Below are 23,007 nucleotides of genomic sequence, written 5' to 3'. Positions count from 1 at the left end.
TCTTAGTTCATACTGAATACTACGCTTTTGCAGTGGCTTGCTTTCTCTTGGTTGCATTGTTGCTACTTTTCTTATAAGCCTTTAAGGCCCAGAACTCTAAAGAACCAGAATTTTGTCACTCTGTGAGGCAATTTGCCTTCAGCAAGTCCACACATTGAGTTGGTAGCAAAATGGGGAGTGGAACAGTAAGGCTGATCAGTGCCCAGCTTTCCCGACATTTCCACATATGACTGAATCAGAGCAGTTTAAGAAGCATCTGTGTGGGAGATGGGAAGGGTATTGCATCTCTTCAACCACGTAAGAGCCTGCTGGAGGCATTTAAAATCTTACAAAAACTGAGGGTTGGTTGGTTGCTGGAATGGACTCCTGGCTGGTTATACCATGGTATGGTGCAACAGCAGCCATGAGATATATTTATACTTGGCCTAGGGCAGCTTTTTGCTGTAGCACTTGATATTCTATCAAATATAAAAAAGTGTCTTTATATTTCTGTTCTAGGTAGTGCATTTATTTCTGTCTTATTCCTAAAGAAGACCATGAGGGCTGCTGATATATTGGGTAAGTAAGCGTTTGCTAATATGGACATGTGTGTCACCATATGCTTAGCAAGCTGCAACTCTCACGCAGCCCCCCACCTTCACACTCCCACTTTCCCGAGCAAGTGTTTCAAGGCAGATACTTTCAAAATTGGGAAAAAGTGACTAAAAGAGAGAGAATCTTCAATGCATGTGGAAAAGACTGCATTCCCAAATCCTCTGCTCTTCTAACCATAACTCATTCCTCATGTGTCCTTATTGCTCAAATTTATTTTCATTGCCTATTTTTGCCTCTGAAGTTGTATTTAGTATTATCTCTATGAGTACAACAGAATTTTAATAAAAACAATGAAGCTATTGAGTTATTCAAATATAAGTTGTTTTGGTTTCTTTTACTGCACAGATATTGCACAAAAAGTCAAGCTCAATTAAAATTGACAACTTCCCTTTTGGTATTAATTTTATCACTTCAAAGAACAAATAATCATGTTGTCAATGTTTTGTTGGGAAACATGCTCTTCACTATAAAAGCATGTCAACTTTTTCTCTGTGTCCAAGATTTTTTTGCATATCAAAACTGTCCTGCTTGAATAGTGAGAGAGGAGTGTATTTCAGGGTTTGGGCTTTACACAAGCAGTCTTAGTTGGGCCAGTGCACCTGATGTTGCTACAGGGCACCTGGTATTTCTGTGGGGTTCCTAGTGCCTAGGCTTGATTGTCCATACTGTAACAAGAACATTCCAGCTGTTCTCACAAATGTTTTGGAGAGATCTGTTAAGTATTGTTCCAGGAATACTATATAATATTTATTTAGGTTTGTGATCCAAGTTTGCCAGCTCAGCTGCTACATTCAGAATCCCCCCTTCCCTTGACTGATCATGTTTCCCTATGGCCTTATACATTCCGTGTTGCTTTAACTGGTGTTCAGCACTGATTTATTTTATTTCTGTGAGTTCGACTTTGCAAGAAGGATTTAACAATGTTGCTACATACCATAGGAATGAGCTGTATGATGGGAAATATGGTGATGTTTTTGCAAGCACATAAATACAGAACAGTTCTGCTTTTCCAAAGGAACAGTGCGCGATAGCAGTGCCAGCTAAGTCCTCCGGATGTGCTTTGTTTTGTATTCCTGAGCTTTGTATTCCACACTGATTGATAGGTTTGCCAAGAATTGTAAAGATTACTTGAAAAAAAAAATTGATTAGCTAATATCTTCCTTAATCCAATACAGTTTATGAGCTCAGGATCGGCTCACTGCTATCTCAATTCCTCAGTGAACATCTGTGTTTGTCAGCTGGCTGTCCACAAGGCAGAACTTCCAGATTTTTATTAAAAGCACAATAATGCAAGCTCGACCTTGAGAAGGGGCCATGGCAACCTAATGGCTGAACAGCTTTTTGCAAATGAACCTTTTATAAAACAGTTCATAGGTCTGCAAATACAACAGGGAGTGGCCAAAATGTTGGCTTCATGACAGCTTCACAGAAGCATTGACCTGGAACAGAATCTGTTGTGCTTAATCTTTCCAGGGCAGGTCCACAGCTGGTGCAGACCTCCCCGGCCACACCGACTTTGGGAGAGTTGTGTTTATTTACGCTGGTTAATGACCTAGCTCTCTGCTGCAGCAAGCAGCCTGTCCTTTCAGTTTACAGTAAGTTTATGTGACCTACTTTGTTCCTGTGAGAAATACAAAGATTGATTCTCCTTTGTCATGCACTTGGTATTAGAACTGACAATATTTGAAAATGCATTGCTGAGTTGCAATCCTAATTCACGAGGCTTTACTAACGGCTTTTTTCATATTTCCAAAATCCTTTGAGACTTCAATAAAAGTTACGCTAGGTAAGACCACAAATGCAAGGCAACCCAAGTACCTGAGCCCAGATCTAATTAAAGGGACTTGAATTTTCTTCTAGAAACTATTTCCAAGTCAGCTGGAGAGCAATGATGACCACGATTGACAAATACTGTATTATACCAACACGATGTGTCCTTTTCTTTAAAGGAGGAACACTGACAGTAACGGGGACATACTTGTTGGTGACATTCGCTCCAAATGTACCCCAAGAACTCACAGCAAGACGAGTACAGAATTACTTAGTGAGCTGGCCTTTTTTGGTGTATTCGGTGAGTATCAGCTTCATACTACTGCCTAAATTAGAAAAACTGGGGTTCTTGGGCTTTTTTGCAGCATTACGAACGAGTGGCAGAAAAATTGCTCCTGAAGATAAATCGTGTGATTTTCACAGGAGAGAGAGCAAGTCTCTGGGTCATCACACCAGTCTCTAAGCTGAAAATATGCTGAACCAAAAGATGTCTTTTGAACTACGTGCCAGGGGAGAGTTACAGTTGTGCAGAATTAACAAGAATGGAAATATTTTGGTTTTTAGTAAGCTTGAGGGAAAACCTCAATATTGGCACTGCTACGTGTTTGTTCATGCCACACTGTCTGCATATACATCTAAATTGCAGTGCTCCTCTGGAATGTGATGGACTTGGCTTTTAAAAATCAGGCTATGTATGCTACTGGTCCTGCTTTTGTCTTTCACATCACTCTGTTTTATCCCCATGTTGCTAAGCCTGGCCGAAAGGAGCTTTGTATGGAGTTGAGATGTGGAGAGGTGGCCTGCTTCACTGCCACTCGGGTTAATCTGAACCTGAATTTGAATTCAAATACAAAAATACATTTTTGGTTAATGTATCTGTATACAAACTTCAGATACCGTATGTCTTCTTTGATGTGTTTAATTAGGACCAAGAACAGAGTGAGTAGGCGGAATTTCTCTCTCCCTTTTCCTCTGGAATGCTGAAAATTTGTTCCTCCAGCTGGATGTAAAAGATGAAATATAGGAAATTCAGCAGTTACTTTTTTCCTCGTAAAGTGACTCATTTGGGCTGGATTATTATTGCCCAGGCTTTTCTCAGTAGGCACCTGTTAGAAAGCTGCTGAGTGGAGAGTTTAAGGACCTTAATCTTCCAGACAACCTGCAGACTTTAAATACATCTAACTATCCATGAGACTACTGATTAAGCAGAAAGTACATGCTACCACAAAAAATGTTGATCCTCTTGCTCAATTTTTTGTGCATTTTAAAAGCTCCTCAAAGATGGTGATGCAGCTTAATGGGAGAAATTAATGATCATGCTGCATAAATCACACCATGCCCTTTCAATCAGGCAGTGGAGGGGCTTTTGAAGGCAATGCCCAGGGGGGTTGGGGTACTCAGTAAGGGTAGCTTCAGCAAATACACATAACCAACAAAGGGAGAGGGACTTCTTTAAGAGGGGGCTCACAACAAGGATGCTCACTGGAGGACCTTCTCTCTTTCCTGCTGCATATCATGCAGTTATCCTGATAGGGAGTTTCCTACTCCCTATCATGCAGTTCCACCTATAGATACTAAAGCAGCCTGGCATTTTAGGCACTGACTTTAAACTGCTGACTCACTCGTTTGTGTGGAGGTGGTGGAGGGAGGAGACTCCCCATCCACACCCAGTGACACCAGAAATTTCTGTCCCGTGTGCTGTTTGCATTTTCTTAAAATCAGTATGTTGCTGGAAAAGGGCTTTTCTCCATCTGAGGACTTTTTTGACTTTGTTTCAGGAAAAGTTAATAAGCACACAGTTGAATGCCTCGGAAGACTGTGCTGTATTCTACTCAGGAGACATTATAAGGAGGTGGTAGATAACCCTCGGACTTTCTTGCACCTCTTCTCTCTTTTCCCTGCCTCAGCCAGCAGTTCTACATGTACAGCGTGTGGGTTTCAGGGAAGGATGGAGCAAATACACAGAAAATCTTGTTGACTCAACAACATATCAAACTTTATTTGTTCCTTCTGCTCCCTGGATTCATCTGTTTTGAGCTTCCTCTGTCCAAAGAAGAGGGAGGAGTGAAAGGCTCCACCACAGACTCTGAGATACCAGCCTGATTATCCTGGTATGCTGCTGGAAGTTCAAACAAACCCTGCTTTAAACATTCTGTTAGGGTAGGGAGCTTGTTCTTCATAATTGTCTGTAAAATGCCTAGCACAGGTTAGCTGCTGAGATTAAAATGCGCAGCAGAATTTGCAGAGTTCCCAGTGTAAATACATAGCAAGGAGACAGTACAGCAGTATAATGCAGTCCAACAGTCTTTCTAAAAGTAGCCCCCAAGAGCGGTCTGCTGAGAAATACAAAGCCCCAACGATACAAACTGTTCTGTGTGGGTGATAAACCATCCCCACGTGGCAGTCCACTGGCATCAGAGGAGTTCTGCAGAAATAGCCTTCAGTTCCCACGAGACAACTTTGAGTCACCTTCTGAGACCTTGCAGTAGCAAAATCATGTCTGAGCAAGAATGACTATCCTAGGTTGTTGGTTTTTTTTCTCTTTTGCTTATGTGTACTTTGAGTCACAACAGAAAACATCAATTATAGATGAAGTTCTTAGGTTTCCCTAAACAGAAGTGTAGTGAGTATTGGGTTGTTAATATTTAATCTCTGTAAAATCAGGTTCAAAACATTTCTGCTTTTTCTTCAAAGTGCCCAGGAGACCTTGATGGTTCATTGGTCCCTGTGTTGCTGTATATCCCAGAAAAACAGTTGAGGCAGACAACATGGTGTTTTGTTCTGATGCCTTCTGGTAATGTTTAGAAACATGGAAAACATCATGATTATAAAAAAATGTTGATGAGATGAGGGCTTGAGGAGAATTCAGTTGAGATTAGTTATAATAGCAAAAATGATTGTAAGCAGGTCAGGTTCCTTCAGTTCCTCTCAGCAGAATACATGAATCTGATAGAATCTATGCGCTTCCCATTCCTGGACTTTGTATTTTACACTACCACAGCTATCACCTATGAGAGCAACCAGTATTTTGGGTAATTCTCAGGAGACAATTGTAGGCAGCAGCTGAGGCATCCAGGATGGTCCCTGTCTGAATGAGGTGCTGTTAGGAGCCATGCACGCTGCTCACAGCCTGACTCAGCGTGGTGGCCTCTCCCTTGTCTTGTGATTAAAGGTGACCTGATGGTGGGTCACCGAGCGGCAGAGAACCATGGAGGAACAGTTCGGCTGCTGGGCAATACGAGGTGAAAACTAACTGTTTGAATTTCATGCTTTGTGTGCGAGACGTGACAGAGCTGTGTAAACTTTAATAACAGCCCTGAAAAGCAAACATCAGCTTTCTCCCCAGGTTCAGCTGCAGAACTGCCATCTCTGGCCTTACACTACCGCTGCCCTTGAGGCTTCCCCAGGATGCAGAGGCAGCCAAGTACACAGGCCTGTGCGCCTCTTCCAGAGCCACCATCAGAGACTCTTTTATGTCCCTTTGATGGTTTTGCTTGGCTGTTTCTTTTCAGAAATGAGACTTCCTGTTGGGTTGGTTTGTTTTGAAACAGGAGGAGATCACAGTGGATCCTTATGGTAGCTGTAGGAAGAGAAAGGCCGATGCCAGGGTGAGGACTGATGGAGAGCTGATGGACAGAGACTGCAGCAGTGACCTGGTGACTCAGTCTGGATTGGTGCTGCTCAGCACTACCTGCCACTCTGGGGGTCTGAGTGAGGTGAAAGAGGGAGTGGAGAGCCAGAGCTGGTGAGATGGAGCGAGCCATTGTCCCTGGGCTTGGTTTTGGATGATTGTTCTTGCGTAGTTTGAAATCTAAGTGACAGGGCAGATGATGGTGCTTCCCTCTGTACTTAAAGTTGTCTAGGGGGTGTAAAATGAATCAATACCTGGCCATCTACAGTAGGGCTGTCTCATGGCTTTCTGCACGCTCTGTGACAGCCAAGGGTCTGGGAGAGGTGATGGGTGCTCAGGTTTGCACTGGAAGGGGAAACAGATGTGGTGTCACCTGGAGCCATGGCCCCATCCCAGTCACACCATCCTGGGAGCTAGTCATGAAGAGGGTACCTGAGACATCTCTGGAACTTCTTTCTTAACCTGGGTACCTTTCCATGTGGGGAATATTTATTTAGCACAGCCTTTTCTATTCTATTAGCAATTGTTCACTGTCAAAATAGCAGCTGAAGCCATTTGGAGGCTGTTGTAGCTGCAGCCTGATAATGCGATACTCCCTTCTGGCCTGAAGATGTGTTCGCCAGTGGCACAAAGAGTGAAGCTGCTACCTTGAATTCTCCCCTTGAATTCCCTCAAAACCTTGTCGCAGTTTTCCACAGGGAAGCAAAGATGAACTCACATGTCTGCAGATTTTAACAAGACTTCTGCCTTGGTTCCTGATTTAGACATACCCAGTGTTACCCTGTTGAATGAAGGTGGGGAGGCTGGCCAAGTTACTGACTGGGAGACTGAGGCAAAGGCCTCTTTTCTAGAATGCCTTTTTTTTTTAACCAACAGCAAAATACTTTATTCAATACATGTTAAAAACAAAAAAACTTTTCTTGTTTAATCTTGTGACAATTATTTCACATTTTTTAGAGTGGTATAAAATCCAGATTTGGGTTTGTAACGTTCTGAGATGCACTTGTCTCTCAGTTGTCTTTGGGAGCAAGGGATGAGTGTGAAGGTAAATAAAAAAAGAATTAAAGCATTATTATGTTCTGTTCATATTTTTGAACACTACTAAACTGGGGGAGGTGTGAGTGTGGGATTTTAGTAACTGAATGTAGCTGCTGACTGCTTTCCTGCTGCAGTCACTCTCCAAAAGGAGAAATGAGCTCTGTTACATTATATAACTGCCGCTAGTAACCGTTTGGTCGCTTCTTTGGCAATTCAGCAGCGCAACAACCCGGTCTTTTCGAGTCTAGTGCTGCCTTATGGCAACTGTTGGTTTAAGAATGGAGTGGCATTATAAGCCATAAAACAGTATGTTGGTGATGAAACCAAGGAGATAGACGTGAGGTTTTCCTATGACTTGTTTTGTTGGTAAAAAATTACAATAACCAGATTCATTAGTCATGACATTCTCATTTTCTGTCTTATTTCCCCCATTTGATTACTTTCACATGCACAAATGAACTCCTCCTTCTCTCTGCATGCTGTCTCTAATGCTACCAGGCTTCTGAGCACCTCTCAGTGCAGAGGTCCATCACCCCTGTTTTCTTAAGTCATCTGGGCTTTACAGAAGAGTTGTTTGGCTCTTCCACTTGACGTTTTCTTTAGGCATAGAGGGGTATTTGGGCAATGGGGGTAGGAGGGAGAATACCCACGCTTTTGAGATGGCAAAAGGCAAGAGTTACTAAGGGAATCTGCAAAGAGACACACTAAAAGCAAGTCAGTAAATTTACCTATCTGCTATTTAGCTGTTGGATGTTATTGAAGGATCAAGTTTGGACCATGCACAGTGCAGGTAAAGCTGTTTCAGCAACAGCAGAGGTCCTGCCGTGTGGTCTGCTAGTGTGTCATTGAGCTTTTCAAGGTAAGCTCCTGACAGGTACCTGTGATTTGAGAACTACCACATGAAATAAACAGTTTCTGCCTTACGATGCATGGCAGAAAGTTTGAACAAAAAGACAGTGTTTGGGGGGACTCGGGAGAAGGACAAAGAGGCTAGCAAAAATAAGTTTGCATGTCAGAAAGAGTGACATTAGGAATACCACAGCTGGAAGAAGAGACTGCTGTTCCTCCAGGTAAGTGCTTTAATCCATTGGGAACAGAGTTTCTGTAAGAGTCATTAGTAATAAATATGGATATGTTTGCTGTCACATTAAAAAAGTCTTCTCAACTCTACCAGTGACAAACTATAGCTAGAAGTGCAAAAAGAAAAGCTAAGGAAATAAGGAATGCTCAAAGTTTAACTTTTGCTATAATAGGAAAGATAAATAACAACAGTTGTTTGATGGCTCAGTCAACTGGCAATAAGGTTACTTTTTAGCAGAAGCTGCTTAATAAAGTAATTCTCCTTTGAACTGTCACCTGAAAATAAAGTTAACATCTCAAAGACTTTGAATGAAGCATTTATTACATAGTTTCACAGCTCTAACTTTCTTCCCTTTTATTTTCAGATCTTAGACATTATAATATTCTGCATTCTCCTCTATTTTTACAAAAGAAAGGCTGTGAAGCACATCGTGGTTTTGTTAATGATGGTAGCACTACTGGGTAAGAACATACTATTCACTTTAATGTTTCTGTCTGTTACTTGATAATTCCTTGTCACTCAGTGTCCCCAGCCAGTTTAGATTACAGCCATTTCAAAGCAGTGTGCTGAAGGAGAATCATTGAAACTTTTCACATTATTTTTATTGTGGTCTCTTTTTGAAGAGAAAAACTGATTATGAAACATAGATTCTATGCTTATTGCTGAGACTACTTATTTTTACAGACTTCCTGAAGTTAATAAGCTGTGTGTAATGGTATTCTGAAGCTTTTTTTAAACAACCCTTTAGCTGTAGATTCTGGGAAAGTGGACTGTTTGAAACTGTGGAGAGCAGGCTAGCTGTGAAAATCAGTTCTTTGAAACAGAGCAGCTTGAGACCTTGTAAGCGCTCTGTAAGCAAATGCAGTGATATGCTGTGACAGTATGGGGACTTTTATTTGAATTATCTATGCCTGTTTGCATATGCAACACTTTGTACTTTGCCACCTTTCCAGAAGCACAGCAAGAACACAGTGGGCCACTGAAGTTTGCCTTCTGCTTAACCTTGTCACAATCAATACCCAGGGAAACCAGGCAGATTGTTTTATCAGGCAGCTTCCAGTAAAGATAAACTTGAATCTGATTTGAAGAATGTCAGAAGGCTACCTCTAAAGCTCCGCTGCTCGCAGGCATATATTGAGAATTTCTCACCACCCCATGTCTTCTCCCATCCTTGTCTTGTCACTTCTTCATGAAGACCTGATGGGACACCACATTTCTTTAGTTGAGGTGAAAAGGTGCCTGAATGGTGCCATGGAAGTCACTGGTTATATTTTCACTGACTTCAGCGGGTGCATGTGTCAGTCTCCAACGACTTATAAGGCACAGTTCTAATTAAGCTATTTTCATAAAACAGAATTTCACTAAAGTTTGCTAGTTACACAATTTGAATTTAACTGAATGTGAAAAACCCTTACAGATTCATTAACTGTCTTCCTTCAGATCCCTGACAGGTTTCTTACCCAGCTGAAAAGCTTAGACTTTCATATTAACATTTTTAGGACAGTGTTCCCATTTAAGTTTCCTAGGAGCTCTGCAGAAGCCTTGCAGGATTTCCATGCTCCCTGTATGAGGCAAAGATGGAAGACCCCAAAAAGCCTTAGGTCTAGCTGTTTGACTGCTCTTGGTCTGGAGGAGAGAAGTGTGAGTCCATCCCTCCCCCCTAGCATGGAGTCTGTGAGCTTTGGCAGAGGTCGCCTGAGCTGCTCCATGGTTTCCAACCCTGCCATGAGGAGCGTGAAGCTCTGTGTGCTCCCGAGCAGTGAGTGGGTCCAGCCTCCTCGTCACAGAGTTGGAGATCCCCAGATAGACCTCTACACTTGACTGCTGCCGTTCTGGGCAGACCCACCATGATGACAGCCCAAGCAAGGTCAACCCGTGGCTCTGGGATACCTGGGCCATTGGGCCCTGCATGCTTGATTTGCTGTGGAGACTGCCAGCCCTGACGCCACCAGCGCCCAAGGGACGCGGGGAGCGGCTGAACAGCAGCAGAGCTGAGAACGTATGCCCCAGCGGGCACTAGCTGCAGTTTGGTGGGCAGGCTGCAATCAACCAAAAATAACAATTTCAGCTGGTGGCTGCTGGTGGCTGCTGAGGTTTTGGTAAGCATATGCAGCTTCAGGAAAAATGTGTCATTATTTCTGCTCTATTAAAAAAGACACAAACAAACAAGTCCCAGTTCATGGGAACTTTTGAAATAGTGACATTTCCCTTGAGCAGCAAACCCAGAACTGTGGCTGGCTCTGGTTCCTGCAGCCATCCTGGTGCCTGACAGTCCCCACAAAGCTACACTTCGAGCCTTCTGCTCAGTCTCCGACCTTTCTGCTGAGCAAAGTGATGGGGGGCTGCGAGAGGGCCCAGCAGGTTTACTCCCAGCTGTCTGACACATGCACTGCCCTCAGAGGGCCCTGGCTGTGGGAGGGGGGGTCTCCATGCAGAAAATTCTCAGTGGTATCTCACGGAAAGGAATTTCTGCCTTTTCTCATATCTGCATAGACACATTCCTGGTGGAGGGTTTATACAGATGTAAATGAAATGCAGAAAGGTTTCTTTACAAGGAAGGCAGCCTTTGTGCTTCACTGGGGGTGAGAGCTACTCTCGTTATGGAGAAAATAGAGGTGATCGTAAGATCTGCAAATGTTTTGCTTAGTAAAACTCTGCAAGTTCATTTGGTGAGAATTATCTTACCTCATGTATATACTGGGAGTTATCATAAGATAGGGGGGAAATATTTCGGATTAAAGTAGGATTTCTGAGTTTCCTGCTCTAACATCTGGGAAGTGACATCATTTGTCACACTAGCCTTGGGGCGAGGTCATTCTAACAGAGATAGGAAAAACATTTCCTAGGTTTTGAAACTTATTCCAGGGCTACTTTAACTAAAAGGATAATTCCACTTTTCAAAAAAACCCAAACCAACAAACCAACCAAAGAAAACCCCCATGCTTTCTTTTCTGGTTTGTTAAAATTATAAGAGATGAAAACTGCCCTTTCATCAGAAACATATTTTCAGCAATCTTTACCCTTAGTTGGACAATTCAAATTACTAATTTTTACTTGTAAGTGTTCTTTCGAAATAATAACTCCCCTCTGTTAGAGTGCAAATCTCAATTTTTATGTAGGCTTCTGTTGGGGTTTGAGTGTATTTTTTGGCTTTTTATCATACCGTTAGCACCACTGCAGGCCAGGATTTGACCTCCTCAGCTCATTTTACTGCTGTGTTTGTTAAACTGCTCCACCTATTTCCATTACAGAACAATAAGTAAAGTACTAGGTGGAAAGGTTGCCATGAAAACAGTGAATTTCATGATGGTGAACAGGATCATCACAAGATGTACACAACTCTTAAACTTCCCCTGAACTTTTGGACTTGCTATAAGAAAAATGCTTTCAATCAAAACCACAGACCTGAATTTGTTCTTCTTCCCCCACGTTTTCTCCCAACCCTTGGCCTGAACTTTTTGCACAGTGCAGCTTCTCTTGCCAATCTGAATTTTGCAGTTACAGGAGGATGAATCAGATCAGCGAAATCCAACACTCCTCAGCTCTGGAAGAGACTGGAACTGGATCCCAGCTGGGGGACGGTGCTCTTGACGATTAATTACCTTTCTTCAAAGGTCATCTCTGCACCATGACTCTTCTTATAATTTTTAGCGTTTTTTTGAATTTGTTACATTTTATTTGCAGTAATCACAGCCCACTTGGGTTAGCTTCAGCAATCCAAGAGCGCACTCCAAAAGGAAATCTAAAGCAACTCTTAGCTGAACTGTCAACCCCTTTCTAAAAGATGTGTATTGCAAAACTTCTCTGAACTGGTGATACCTACCAGAATCATTGCCTGCTTCCTGAGATCTGTTTGTCGTGATGCAGTGATGCAGTGACAATGCATTGAAAGCACAATACTGAAATACTCTATTTTTTTCTGGGCTAAATCCAGCAAATGGTCTTAAGAGCCTGTCCCCTGAAATGAAATGCAGACCCCTGTGTTGGTGCTGGTTGTCTGCTCTCTGTACACAACCTGTGGGGAGAGTTAGGTGCTTTGTGATGCTGTCCCAGAAGTCAGCTTTGGTCAGCTCCTTTCACAGCAGAGAAAACCTGGGGGTGAGGAGTTATTTTAGGCTGCCGGTGTCACAGGCAGGCTGTTATTAGTTGTCCCAGCTCCTTTGAACAGGTAATGAAACCTCTCAGACCTCTCCTGAATAACGCAACATGGGCTCCAAACTAGCAGCTGGAGCGAAATAAAGTATGTCTGGAAGATGTGGAAGCTGTTGTACCACCTCTGACTGGTAGTCCGGTGTTTAGGACACGTGCCCAGCAGTGGGAAATCAATCTAATTCTTTCCTCTACCTGAGCTCAGCCTCTCACACACACAGACTCCTACCTTGCTAGTTTTTATCTTCCTCTAACCTCAGCTACCCTCGTGAAAAAGGGAAAGCCTTGGGTAGACGCAGGGTTGCAGAGCTCAGTGCTACAAGAACGACCACAAAACAAACCACAGAGCACATGTGGCGTTAAGGCCACTCTGACTTTAGGCAGCAGCTTAGCGAGCATATGTAAAAATCACACACTCGGTTTTAGGTGCCCAAACCCTACCTCGGTGTCTCTTTAGGTGATGGGCTCTGTGGCATTGACCTGGCACCTTGTCCTCCCTCACTGATGCTCTGAGGTCACTGCTGTGAATCCTGCCCTCCTAATCTCTCTCTTTCCCATTCAGCATCGCTGACTGTCATTGCTGTGAAGGCCGTGGCCAGCATGATAACACTCTCTGCAAAGGGGAAAATGCAGCTAACTTACCCGGTTTTCTATATCATGATTGTATTAATGGCAACTTCTTGTGCTTTCCAAGTCAAGTAAGTGAGATTCTACTTATCTCCTAACCTTCATACTCATTTATCTAACAGTTTTTTTGGCTCCAGTATTGACTCCAGATACAAGTTACACTTAAACGCAACAAATTCCTGGCAGAGCCTTGACAGATGCATGAATTGCCTGAGGCTGATTATATTGTTTATTTAGGCTTTATTTCTGTTTATAATTGATTAATTACACAGATGCTACCTCCTCTCATTATCACCTTATACAAGGTCCTCCCAAACTCAGTTCCAGTTTTGGCATAGGTTTTGAACTCATTAGATGAAATTTATGTTTATTTAAATTTTTTTTGTTACTTTTAGAAACCTTCATTGCTAAATAATCAAATGGCCACATTTACCCTCATTACACATCTCTTATCCCTAGCTTATGTCCCTCGTCAGACCGCAGAAGAGAGTTTACCCCAGCTTTCTCCCTCTGCGAAACCTGCATGTTGCGCTTTGCTACCCTGTATGTCTGTACCTTTTTAGGAAACAGTTAACTTTCAGTGTGCAGGGGACAGCAGTTTTCCCTGCTGGCCTCTGGCCTGTTAAGTGATTGTTTTATGCTGCCTTCACAGATTGCTGGGGGTGGCAGCAGGGTAAAATATGACTTGCAGCTGAACAGAGCGCTATTCCCTTTATGCTGGTCCCTCTGCTTCAGGTGCTGATAGGATCGTTCAGTAATCTCATCTAGACTGCTCCAGTGCGAGTCTGAGTGTTTACTTGCATGATTATTTTCCAGTAAAGGAGCCAACCCTGCTTTCTCATGGCAGAACATACCATTCCCATGTGGAATCAGAAAGTCCATGCGTTATTATGCAGTGACTCTCCATGGCTGACTCAGGAACTCCCCTGTAACAGATTAGAGTGATTTACATCCAGCTTGTCTTCACTGGGAAAACAGCTCAGGGCATTTAAAATAGGAAATAAAAGCTTGGTAAATAGGAAGCTGCTGAACTAACCTCTCCTTCTTGCCAGATTTTTCTTTCTTTCGTTTGCCATGTCAAAATTAAAACAGAAATTAATCGTGCCCGTTTCATTCCCTGGGCTCAGTGTCTTTTTATGTCTTCTCTGTTGGACACATTTTCTAACAGAGACAGTGCTGTCAGTCTAAATTTTTCATTTTATTTGTTTCCTCTCTTATATTATTTGACTGGCGTGCGTTAACTCCGAACAGCCTGTGCTGCAACATCCTCCTGGATATGATGTTGGCCTTTGGTGTCACTGTTTTAGTCCCTGTGACCAAATTTGTTGCAAATGGGAGAAAATAATGAGGTGTTTTCAATGACTTCAAAATCCTGACTATCCTGTGGATATGTAGGATTTCTTTATTTTTAAAGCACCATGGAGACTGTTCAACAGTTGCTAAAATAACCATGCAATTACTGTAATGGCTAAAACAGATCCAAGCTTGGATTTTTATGGTGCACATATATTGTACCAGTGAAACATTTAAGTGTGGTTCTTTTTATAGGTTTTGAATACACTCTGCAGCCTCCTGATTTTTCTCTTTTGGTCTGAAATGCACCATTCACATAACAGAGTATCTGCCGGTGCATCTGAGAGTTCACACTCATGATTAATCACCTGATGGGTACATGTTGATAGCTCTGGTCTCTGCAGAAGTGGGTTAATTGCTTTGCCTTTTCCATCCACTGATGCAGACTGTGCGGGCTGCCTCAGTGTCTCGGTCCTGCAGGTTTGTGTGCAATGTACACTCCTGTGGTCCTGCACGCTCTAGCTCATGAATCTGGTGAGGGTTTGTGTTGCCTTTCCGAGGAGCAAAGCAGAGTTTCCAACCCAAGGGCCACAGGCTTGGAGCCACCTTCGTGAACTTTCCCGGCAGGACAGAGTGTGTCTGGGGTATGATTGCATGGATAAACATACAAATATGTGTTTTAGCCAAGTTGGATTGAGCAGTAGCAGCAATGTGGACTTCAGCAGAGTGAAACAGTTCCTACGAGGACTCGCGTGTTCATGTCCATGCTGGAAATATACCCTTACACAACCTGTTTAAATTAGAGCAGCTTGTCCCTGGCTGCTCGCAGGCAGCACTGCTTCCAAGAACCGATGCAGACCATAAGCAGTAATACCCCAGCATTCCTCCCTTACCTGTGGCGGTCAAAATTTTTCCAACAGTGCTTCAAAGGTCTCTCCAATGACAGCCTATGGCCAGAAAAATCCATGCCAACCTTCTGGCTTTCACCTATTTGTTTGACACTGCAGAGTCAAAATCAGAAGGCAAATTTAATACACGTAGGCATCTGCCCAGGGCTGCTTGCTGTTGTGATAAGAGACTGTCACACTTACTGTTAAACTGACATAAAGGGGCTTAACCTGATTTAAAACGCAATGAAACTCCTGCAGGCAAAAGGTGCAATAACTCTTGTCTTCCAGGTTCTTGAATCAAGCAATGCATCTCTATGAAGCAACGGCAGTTGTGCCCATTAATTTTGTGTTCTTCACCACCAGTGCCATCCTTTCAGGTTTGTTTCTGGCCTTCTGTCTTTACAGAATTATTTTCTAAACCTCAGGTTTTCAAGAATTACTGCCTGGGAACAGCAGCAGAGACCGCTCGTGTTTGTCTTCACAAAAAGATGTTTTCCCTAAGTGACGGGTGTTTAAGTTCTGAAAAATTAATAAGTTCACAGTTTTTGAAGCAAAATAAAAATAATCAGATACTGGCATTTCCAGACTTTATATGTACAGTTTACTGTGCCTTTCTGGCTTACTGGAAGTACCTGCATTTATCTCAGCCTCTCATCTTGACATCCAGTAAATGCATTTACCATGTGCACACCATCCTCTCCATATCCGAACTGGTAGAGTAATTTTAACAGCCTGGCAAACTACTCAAATAACAACCAGCTGTGTTTCATAGTAGTTAGTGTATATTCAGTTTCAGAAGGTGGAATTCTAAGCTAAGTAAAGGAAATAAAATGACTCCAAAGACCTTTTAAGCATTTAACATTTTATTCTGGGTGAGAACTTTGAACTCTGCGTTGTTAAAGAGGGACTGCAAATCTTGGAAATGGTGCACGGCGTAAGAACATGAGCAGGGAGGACAACTAAGATGCTGTATCAGCAATGAGCCAAAATGATCATGTTGTTAGAACATTTATGACTCATTTTAACACACGCCGGGGGCTTTCCTGTCATTGCTGTGCAGGAGTTTCTCATGCAGAGCTGCCATTAATGAGAAGGGGAGTTAGCTTCATGCACAGATTGCCTCAGCACCTGCGTTAGAAGAGACCTACACTTAGTGACTGAGCGGAGACTTGTGCCAAAAGAGGGTTGCGTTCTTGTGACCATATGGGGAATTTGGCCTTGTGCCTCCTTAAAAGATCAAGTACCTATTCAGGAATGGCTTAATAGCTTTGAGAATGGATACACATGCATTTGCACCAGGTTAATTAAACCAATGTAGGGCCTAGATGAACAAGCTCTGTTGAAACTTGCTGGGGTGCTCATGGAAGATACCTCATCTCGTGATTCCCCCACCCCGTGCTACAACCTTTGAAGATACGGTCACAGATCAGCTGGGCTGGTTCACACTCTGGTGTTTCTGAGCAAAACTGTGCTCATCGGTGGTTTAAAGCTAATATACTTGGCTGTGAATTGGGGCAGCTGAGATCCAGATACACATCTGGTTCTGTCACCTCTGTTGCAGAGGTGCTAATTCCTGGAAGAGAGCAGAAGGAGCTAGTGATCCCTTCAGCCAGAAAGATTTGGCAAACTTGGCTGCTGAAGCCCTTAACTTGGTGTAAACAACAGGGACACAGCTAGTTATCAAAAACGTGTTCCCAATTGGAGTTAAGATGTCCACATGGTCCACTGGGGTGGCTTAACTAAATCCATGAAGAACCTGTTAGCTATATTGGTATGAGTCTGCTTGCGAATAAGACCTTGAGTTTGACCTGCATAAAAACTGTTGCTGACAATGCAAAAAATACCTGCATCTGTGCAGTTACTAACACAGCACATGCTCCAACCTGATAGACTAAATCTTCTCCAGTCCTACGCAGTACTTCGAGAAAGCCTAGATAACGGCATATGGGCATAGAGGGAACCCATCACTATGTGTTTTAATACCTTACTTGGGATCTTTTTTACTCCATTTGAGCATGACACTGCTCCTGACCCTCCCAGCTGTAATTCATATCGCTTGGAAGCCAGTCAAGATCTGCAATTCTTGTTTCTGTCACATTCCAGGGATCGTATTTTATCGAGAATTCCAAAGTGCAGCTTTGCTGAACGTGTTCATGTTTCTGTTCGGGTAAGTGTATCGGCCTAAAATCTGCACTAACCCTTGTACTGAAACAGTATTGCCTTGCGGAATCCCTTCTTTTCTCAGTAAGGAGAAACCTGTCTTGTTATTAAAGTATTATGGAATAGCCATTATAGTAGGATAAAAAAACATTAAAGGAAAGATTGATGTCTGTGCTTTGGGAGTTTGGAGGCCTGGTTTTGAATCCAAATATGTAAAAATGTGAGACACTTATGAACTACTAATCTCATGATGGAATGAAAAACCAGCAGCATGTGTTCCTCCAGGAGGAAGGAGAAATCACTGCTCTCCACCAGAGATCATGTAACGGGGGTTTCTTTTACAACTGCGAGAAATCTCCTCCCATGTTACCTTCCACTTGCCTGTCCGGCTGGTCTTTGCCACCACGAGGCATGGACGATCATATGAGTTGCTTACCTACAAGGCAGAACTATGGTATCTCTCCTCCATCTTCCTCTGCCAAGGAAGAAAACAGCATGCCTGTGGAAAAGTTCAGAACATGCTAAGAAGCTGTTAGCAGTCAATGTTTGAAGAAGGGCCTAGGTGAGAGCAGAAACCTATTGGCTTTCAGCACCATAACAACTCTGTGGACAGGTGGCAGGTACCTGATAATGGGTGTGAGACGGTTAAAAGCATCTCCCAGAACTGCTGGAGATGTCTGGCCACAGTGCTGCCAAAGAAATGGGGCTGATAGCTACAGATGTCTTTTTCTGCTGCAGTTGGAGTAGGTGCACACAGCCCTTGTATGACTGCAGGAAAAGTGACAGAAAACGGAGATGAGCAAATTCAACCCATGTATTTGGCAGGCAGGAATTAGTGGTTGCGTGTCCAACACAGAGCGGACAGAAGATTTATCCAGGCAGAGCAGTTTCTCATTGCTCCTGGCTTAGAGCTTGCCCCTGAGACACACAGTCAAACGAGAAAAACAACAGAGCTGTGGATTGTCTGCAGCTAGGCTGAGTTGTTAATGAAATTGCAAATGCTAGAGCGCTAGCTTAGAGCCTCTGGGAAGATTTGCTCAGGGATTCAAACGCTGTGGTCTCACACTCACAGGCATTTGATTAGAAATATATTGTTGAAAGTGTAATTTTGCCAGCAGAGCCTTTGGAACTGATAATAAAGATTCAGGAGGCAAAAACTAGACCAAAAGGGAGCTCAAGGATGAATTTACAGAGCTGCCAGGAATAAAAGTTTCTTTACAAACTGAGCAGCTTGGTTTTGGAAGTCCTTGAAAAAGAAACAAGGAAAGAAATTCTCATCTCAGATGCAATGAACTGTTTCGAATGATACTACGCCACTGTTATTTTGCAGGTGTCTCCTATCTTTCCTTGGTGTATTTGTAATTGCAAGAAATAAAAAAGAGGAGCGTTTGCAAATTCATTTTATTGACTGTGGACATATTCCTGGTGAGTAGGGCCTTTTTTCTGCCTCTCTGTTTAAAAATGAGATATCAGTAATGGGATGACCTAGGAGAGTTGAGTCACAAATGTGCTCTAGTCATATTTAATAAATATACTGTTCCCCTAATTTCTTTTCCTGTTCCCAACAGATTTTTCAAAGAATTTTTCAGAGTTTTTCCAAGCTATTGTTACAACTAGACAAATGAAAACAATGATTACTGGAGCAAAGAATGTTTAAATGATGGATTGATGGGGGATTTGTTTTATTAAAATTCTTCACAGAGTTGTTTTTCCCTTCTCTCACCCCACATCCTTAGGACAAAAATTGACAGACAAAATACAACCAGATTCTCACAGTTCATGCTATGGCACTTTGAATAATGAAGACGACCCGGTGAAAAGTCAAAGCTGAAAGAAGCAAGTACCTTACATCCCAATTAACAGGAGGAACGCCACTGGAACAAGGATCAGCAGCACCTTTTTGTTGGACATGTTCAAGTGTATGCTGAACTCCTGCATGTTGATGAGTCATAGTGTTATTTAATCCTACTTAATTTATCCCATGGCTGTCCCAAATGTGTTCTGAAGATAAAGGAAGCCTTAAGAAAAACTAAATAACCGCTAATGAAATGGAACATTCTCCTAGTATCAATGACTCTTGAGGATATTTTTAGAGTATTAATTGTCTTTAAATGCAAATAAGCACAGAACAGGATTATAAAAATTCCCCTTTGAAACCCCTAAGATCTGTGTAGATGCTTAAAGAGAAAGGTGGGAAACAAGGAGAATTTTTGTAAGTGCCTTCAAAGTAGTGTGCTATATATGTATAATACCTCTGACTATCTGATCCTTCCGGTTCAGGAGTCAACTGTAGGCACACCTACACTATACACAAACAAGTACACACAGGGTAGTTTATATTATGTGTAGAGGGAAAATCCTGATTATCTTCTGCCATCAGATTAATTGTCTTATCTTCCAAGGTAATAAACAGGTGTGTGAGGAGGGGGAAGGAAGAGACCATGTGCCATAAACACGGGCACATGCACTCACGCACACATTGAGGTGCCTAGCCAAGGCTTGACATTTTACATCCGCCCAGGAGAGTCCTGTGCACTGGGCTGGACTGCACTGGGCAGTCCAGTACTGTCTGTTAGTATAGTCTGTCCTGAGGTTCAGCCTCTGCTTTTGGGAAAACAAGGTTTTAGAGAAGAAAGTGCAACGTCCTCCAGAGGGAACAGACAGCCAGGCTCCCTCCCTTGATGTGTCTTGGAAAAACCCTCCTAAAAAATGTAGGGCAGCTCCTGCCTCCTTCCTAAACCACTGGGAATCCTGGATGAGGAAAGGCTGTGAAAACCAGAATCACAGTCACAGTACAATTTTTCCTTCATTCAATGGTAGTCTCTACATTGATGTGAAGAGCCAGCAGTGATAGGATCCATGGCAACACAGGCTCTGTGTTCAGGTCTGAGGGATCTCCGTGTCCCTCAGTCCCAGCCTCCCAGCAAGAAAGCTTCTTCTGGGCATTCATCCTGGGTCTGTTTACCCCTGCCTGGTAGTACCGATCTACCTGAGCAGCCACAGTGGGGATCAAACACCTCCTCTGCAGAAACAAGAGAAACTGCTCTTGAAAAGTGTTCGCATCTTGGACAAGATACTCTTTTTAGGTTTGAATTTGTCTGCAGTAACGGATAGAAGCCATAGGCATGTGTATGTTCTTTCAGCGACATATGAGGAAATGAAGTCTCTCCTTTTTCCCCAAATAATTGTTTATTTCATTTTAAAATATGTACAACTGAAGATCCCTAAGACAGTTTTGTTTCAAACCCCACAAAGCGCACACAGAGCTGCAGTTTTTCCCGTGCAGCCATGTCCAGGAGCCGGGGATGGGGGTTGGGAAGTTGTTTTCCAATGTGGATCTTTTCCAGATGGCACAAGACAAGACTCTGTGTCTGCACCTTACTTGTACCAGCTGCCTGGTCATGGCCTTCCTTTCCCCTCTTGCAGCTTGAGTTCAAGTTTCTAAAGCTTAAAATAACAAAATAGAAAAGCAAATTCTTTTTGTATGCTTTCTCCAGGAAATAAGGGCATGCCTCTCTTTCTTTTGCAAGTCAAATTCCAGCCACTTTCTAATTTTCAGGTGAGAGTGTGTGCTAAAGATGGGAACTGGAGGCCTACAGTTTTTCATTCTTTGACCTGGGAAACAAATGGGTGAAAGGATTTGCTTTTGTTTCTGCTTTAAATGAGTGGCCTTGGGCATTTTTCAAAACTTTTTTGCATGCTTTAGGAGGGCTGGAGGAGATAATAAGGGTTATCAGGTACAGGATTTTCTCTTTAAAGCCAGAAATCGAATGTAAAAATCTGTGGCAAAATTTATTATTTATTTTAAACTACTGTATTTCTTCTTGAACAATACTTCCTTTCTTCCTATGGGTTTATAAAAAAATTATAAGGGTTAAAATGTTTACGGAAAACTTGAATGTAATTGAAATTAATTTATGGAGCAAAACACAGTTGGGAAATATGTACAATTAAAACTTGTGATTTGACATAATCTTTGAGATGTGAGCATGTTCCAACTAATTAATGTATAACAAGATTGGAAAAACTCAGTGATGAGAATTCCTTACTGCTCTGCCAAGAAAGGGACATGATTTGTTTCAAATATCAGTTTCTAATCAACATCCTTTTCAGATTCTGCTTGTGATATTTAGGTTGCTAACACCACAGACTGCTAAAAGAAAAGCCTTTTCACTGGAATACAAAAAAGTCTCTGGAGCACTTCTGTTTAATAATGAGTTATTTTCTTGCAGTGTTTTTCCCAACACCAAAAATGTGGGCCAGACATAAGCTGCAAAACTTGCACCTGCAGGCTGAACTTTCTTGAACAGATCCTCTGCGAGATCTGAGGAAATCAAACCACGGGAAGTCGTGGTGGGCAGGTGGTGGCTGATGTGGTCCCCCAGGCTCCAGCCTGGGTTTTTGGACAGACTAGAACCAGCAGGACTCATTTAGTGCTTGTTCCACTGCTGGTCATGCTGTGGTGAGAGATGAAGTATTAACTGGCCATGGGCCTGGAAATGGGAGCTCTGGAGTAGAGCGAGGCTGTTTAAGCTTTGACATAAAATATCAAGATGCATCTACCAAATGGTTTCATCTGGTAAAAAAAGAAATTAATTTTGGATTGGCTTTGTATTTCTGCCCATGGTAGGAGCCCTGCGTTCACCTGGTAGGCTCATTGCTCCTCACTACAGCCCAGCTTTTGGTGGCCTCATGTTTTGTGTGTAAGGGCACTGGTCACCTAAAACCAAAGGAGGGAGGTTGGGCGTTGCAGGAACTTCAGCTGCTGTGCTTTGAAGGTGTGGTTCCCTACAGCTGGTGCATAGGTGTATAGTGAGGGTTGCGTGGCTGAGATAGGCAGCTCATGGCACAAAGTGTGTCCTAAGGTCAGCCAGCAGCCTGGACACATGTCTGACTATACAACTTGTTGTAAGGACTGATTTGTTTTGTTTTTTTCCCCTCCAATGACTGTTTGAAGGATGGACTGAGACCAAAAGTCTCCTCAACTCAAAATGGTCTTACCTTGCAATCTCTCCTTCCAATCCGCTTTATGTGGGATCATTTGTTGCCTGCAGAGAAAAATTTTGCCCCTAATAACACCGGCTTGCAGGTGATTAGGCATGATAAGTTCTCTGAAGCTTAGCCTTTTTCTTGTTTAAATTTGTTTGTTTACTCCTTTTGTAGAAGTCAGCTGGACTGTGCTGGCAAAGGAGATAGAGGCGAACTACCATAATTATTATTGGAGGGCCAAACTGGAAGATTTACAACCTGAGGCCAATTGAGTAGAAAAAAAAGAGAGAAAATGTAGTGCTCTGCATTCTCAGGAGTCTGAGAAATCCTGTGTTTGCTATGTTTCTGGTTTCTGGAATAAACACAGGGACATTAGTAAATAGTGATTCCATACATTTGCGTAGGTGGGTTTAGTTTGGGTTTTGGTGTTTGTTTGTGGGGTTTTGTGGGTGGTGTTTGTGGTTTGGTTTTTGTGTGTGTGTGTGGTTTGTTTGTTTGTTTGTTTGTTTTTTAACAGGTTTAGGAGTGAATGATGGCTATTCTCTGCCTTAGACATGCAGAGACAAAATAAGACATTCCCTTGGAATATGGGAGATGTTTCAACCTTTGAAGCTGGGATGTTGTATAGATGTATAGATGTATAGAGGCACCTTCCAAGCACCCTGGCTGAAGTAACCACTGAGTTTTAACACACAAGGAGGCAGCACTGGCAAACACATCACTACATATGAAGCAATCATTTAGAAAGGATCCTTGTTGTCTTGTGTGTTAAATCTGCGCAGGGC

At 42.7% G+C, this 23,007-nt stretch overlaps 1 protein-coding gene across 1 annotated transcript; it reads left to right on the top strand.

The window, feature by feature from the left end:
* Window positions 1-429: 429 nt before the first annotated feature.
* LOC104503839 (NIPA-like protein 2) lies at window positions 430-19,064 on the top strand (the record flags this gene model as incomplete). Its single annotated transcript, XM_010152733.1, has 8 exons — window positions 430-558; window positions 2,544-2,665; window positions 8,479-8,575; window positions 12,826-12,961; window positions 15,362-15,450; window positions 17,177-17,240; window positions 18,564-18,658; window positions 18,970-19,064. Coding segments are annotated over 8 exons (827 nt in total), but the record flags the coding sequence as incomplete, so codon positions are not given.
* Window positions 19,065-23,007: the final 3,943 nt, after the last annotated feature.

Source organism: Eurypyga helias, unplaced genomic scaffold, assembly GCF_000690775.1.
Source record: "Eurypyga helias isolate BGI_N326 unplaced genomic scaffold, ASM69077v1 scaffold20215, whole genome shotgun sequence".
In the NCBI taxonomy this organism is placed as follows: Eukaryota; Metazoa; Chordata; class Aves; order Eurypygiformes; family Eurypygidae; genus Eurypyga; species Eurypyga helias.
Note: the sequence above shows the minus strand (reverse complement) of the source record. Positions and strands in the feature narration are given on the sequence as shown.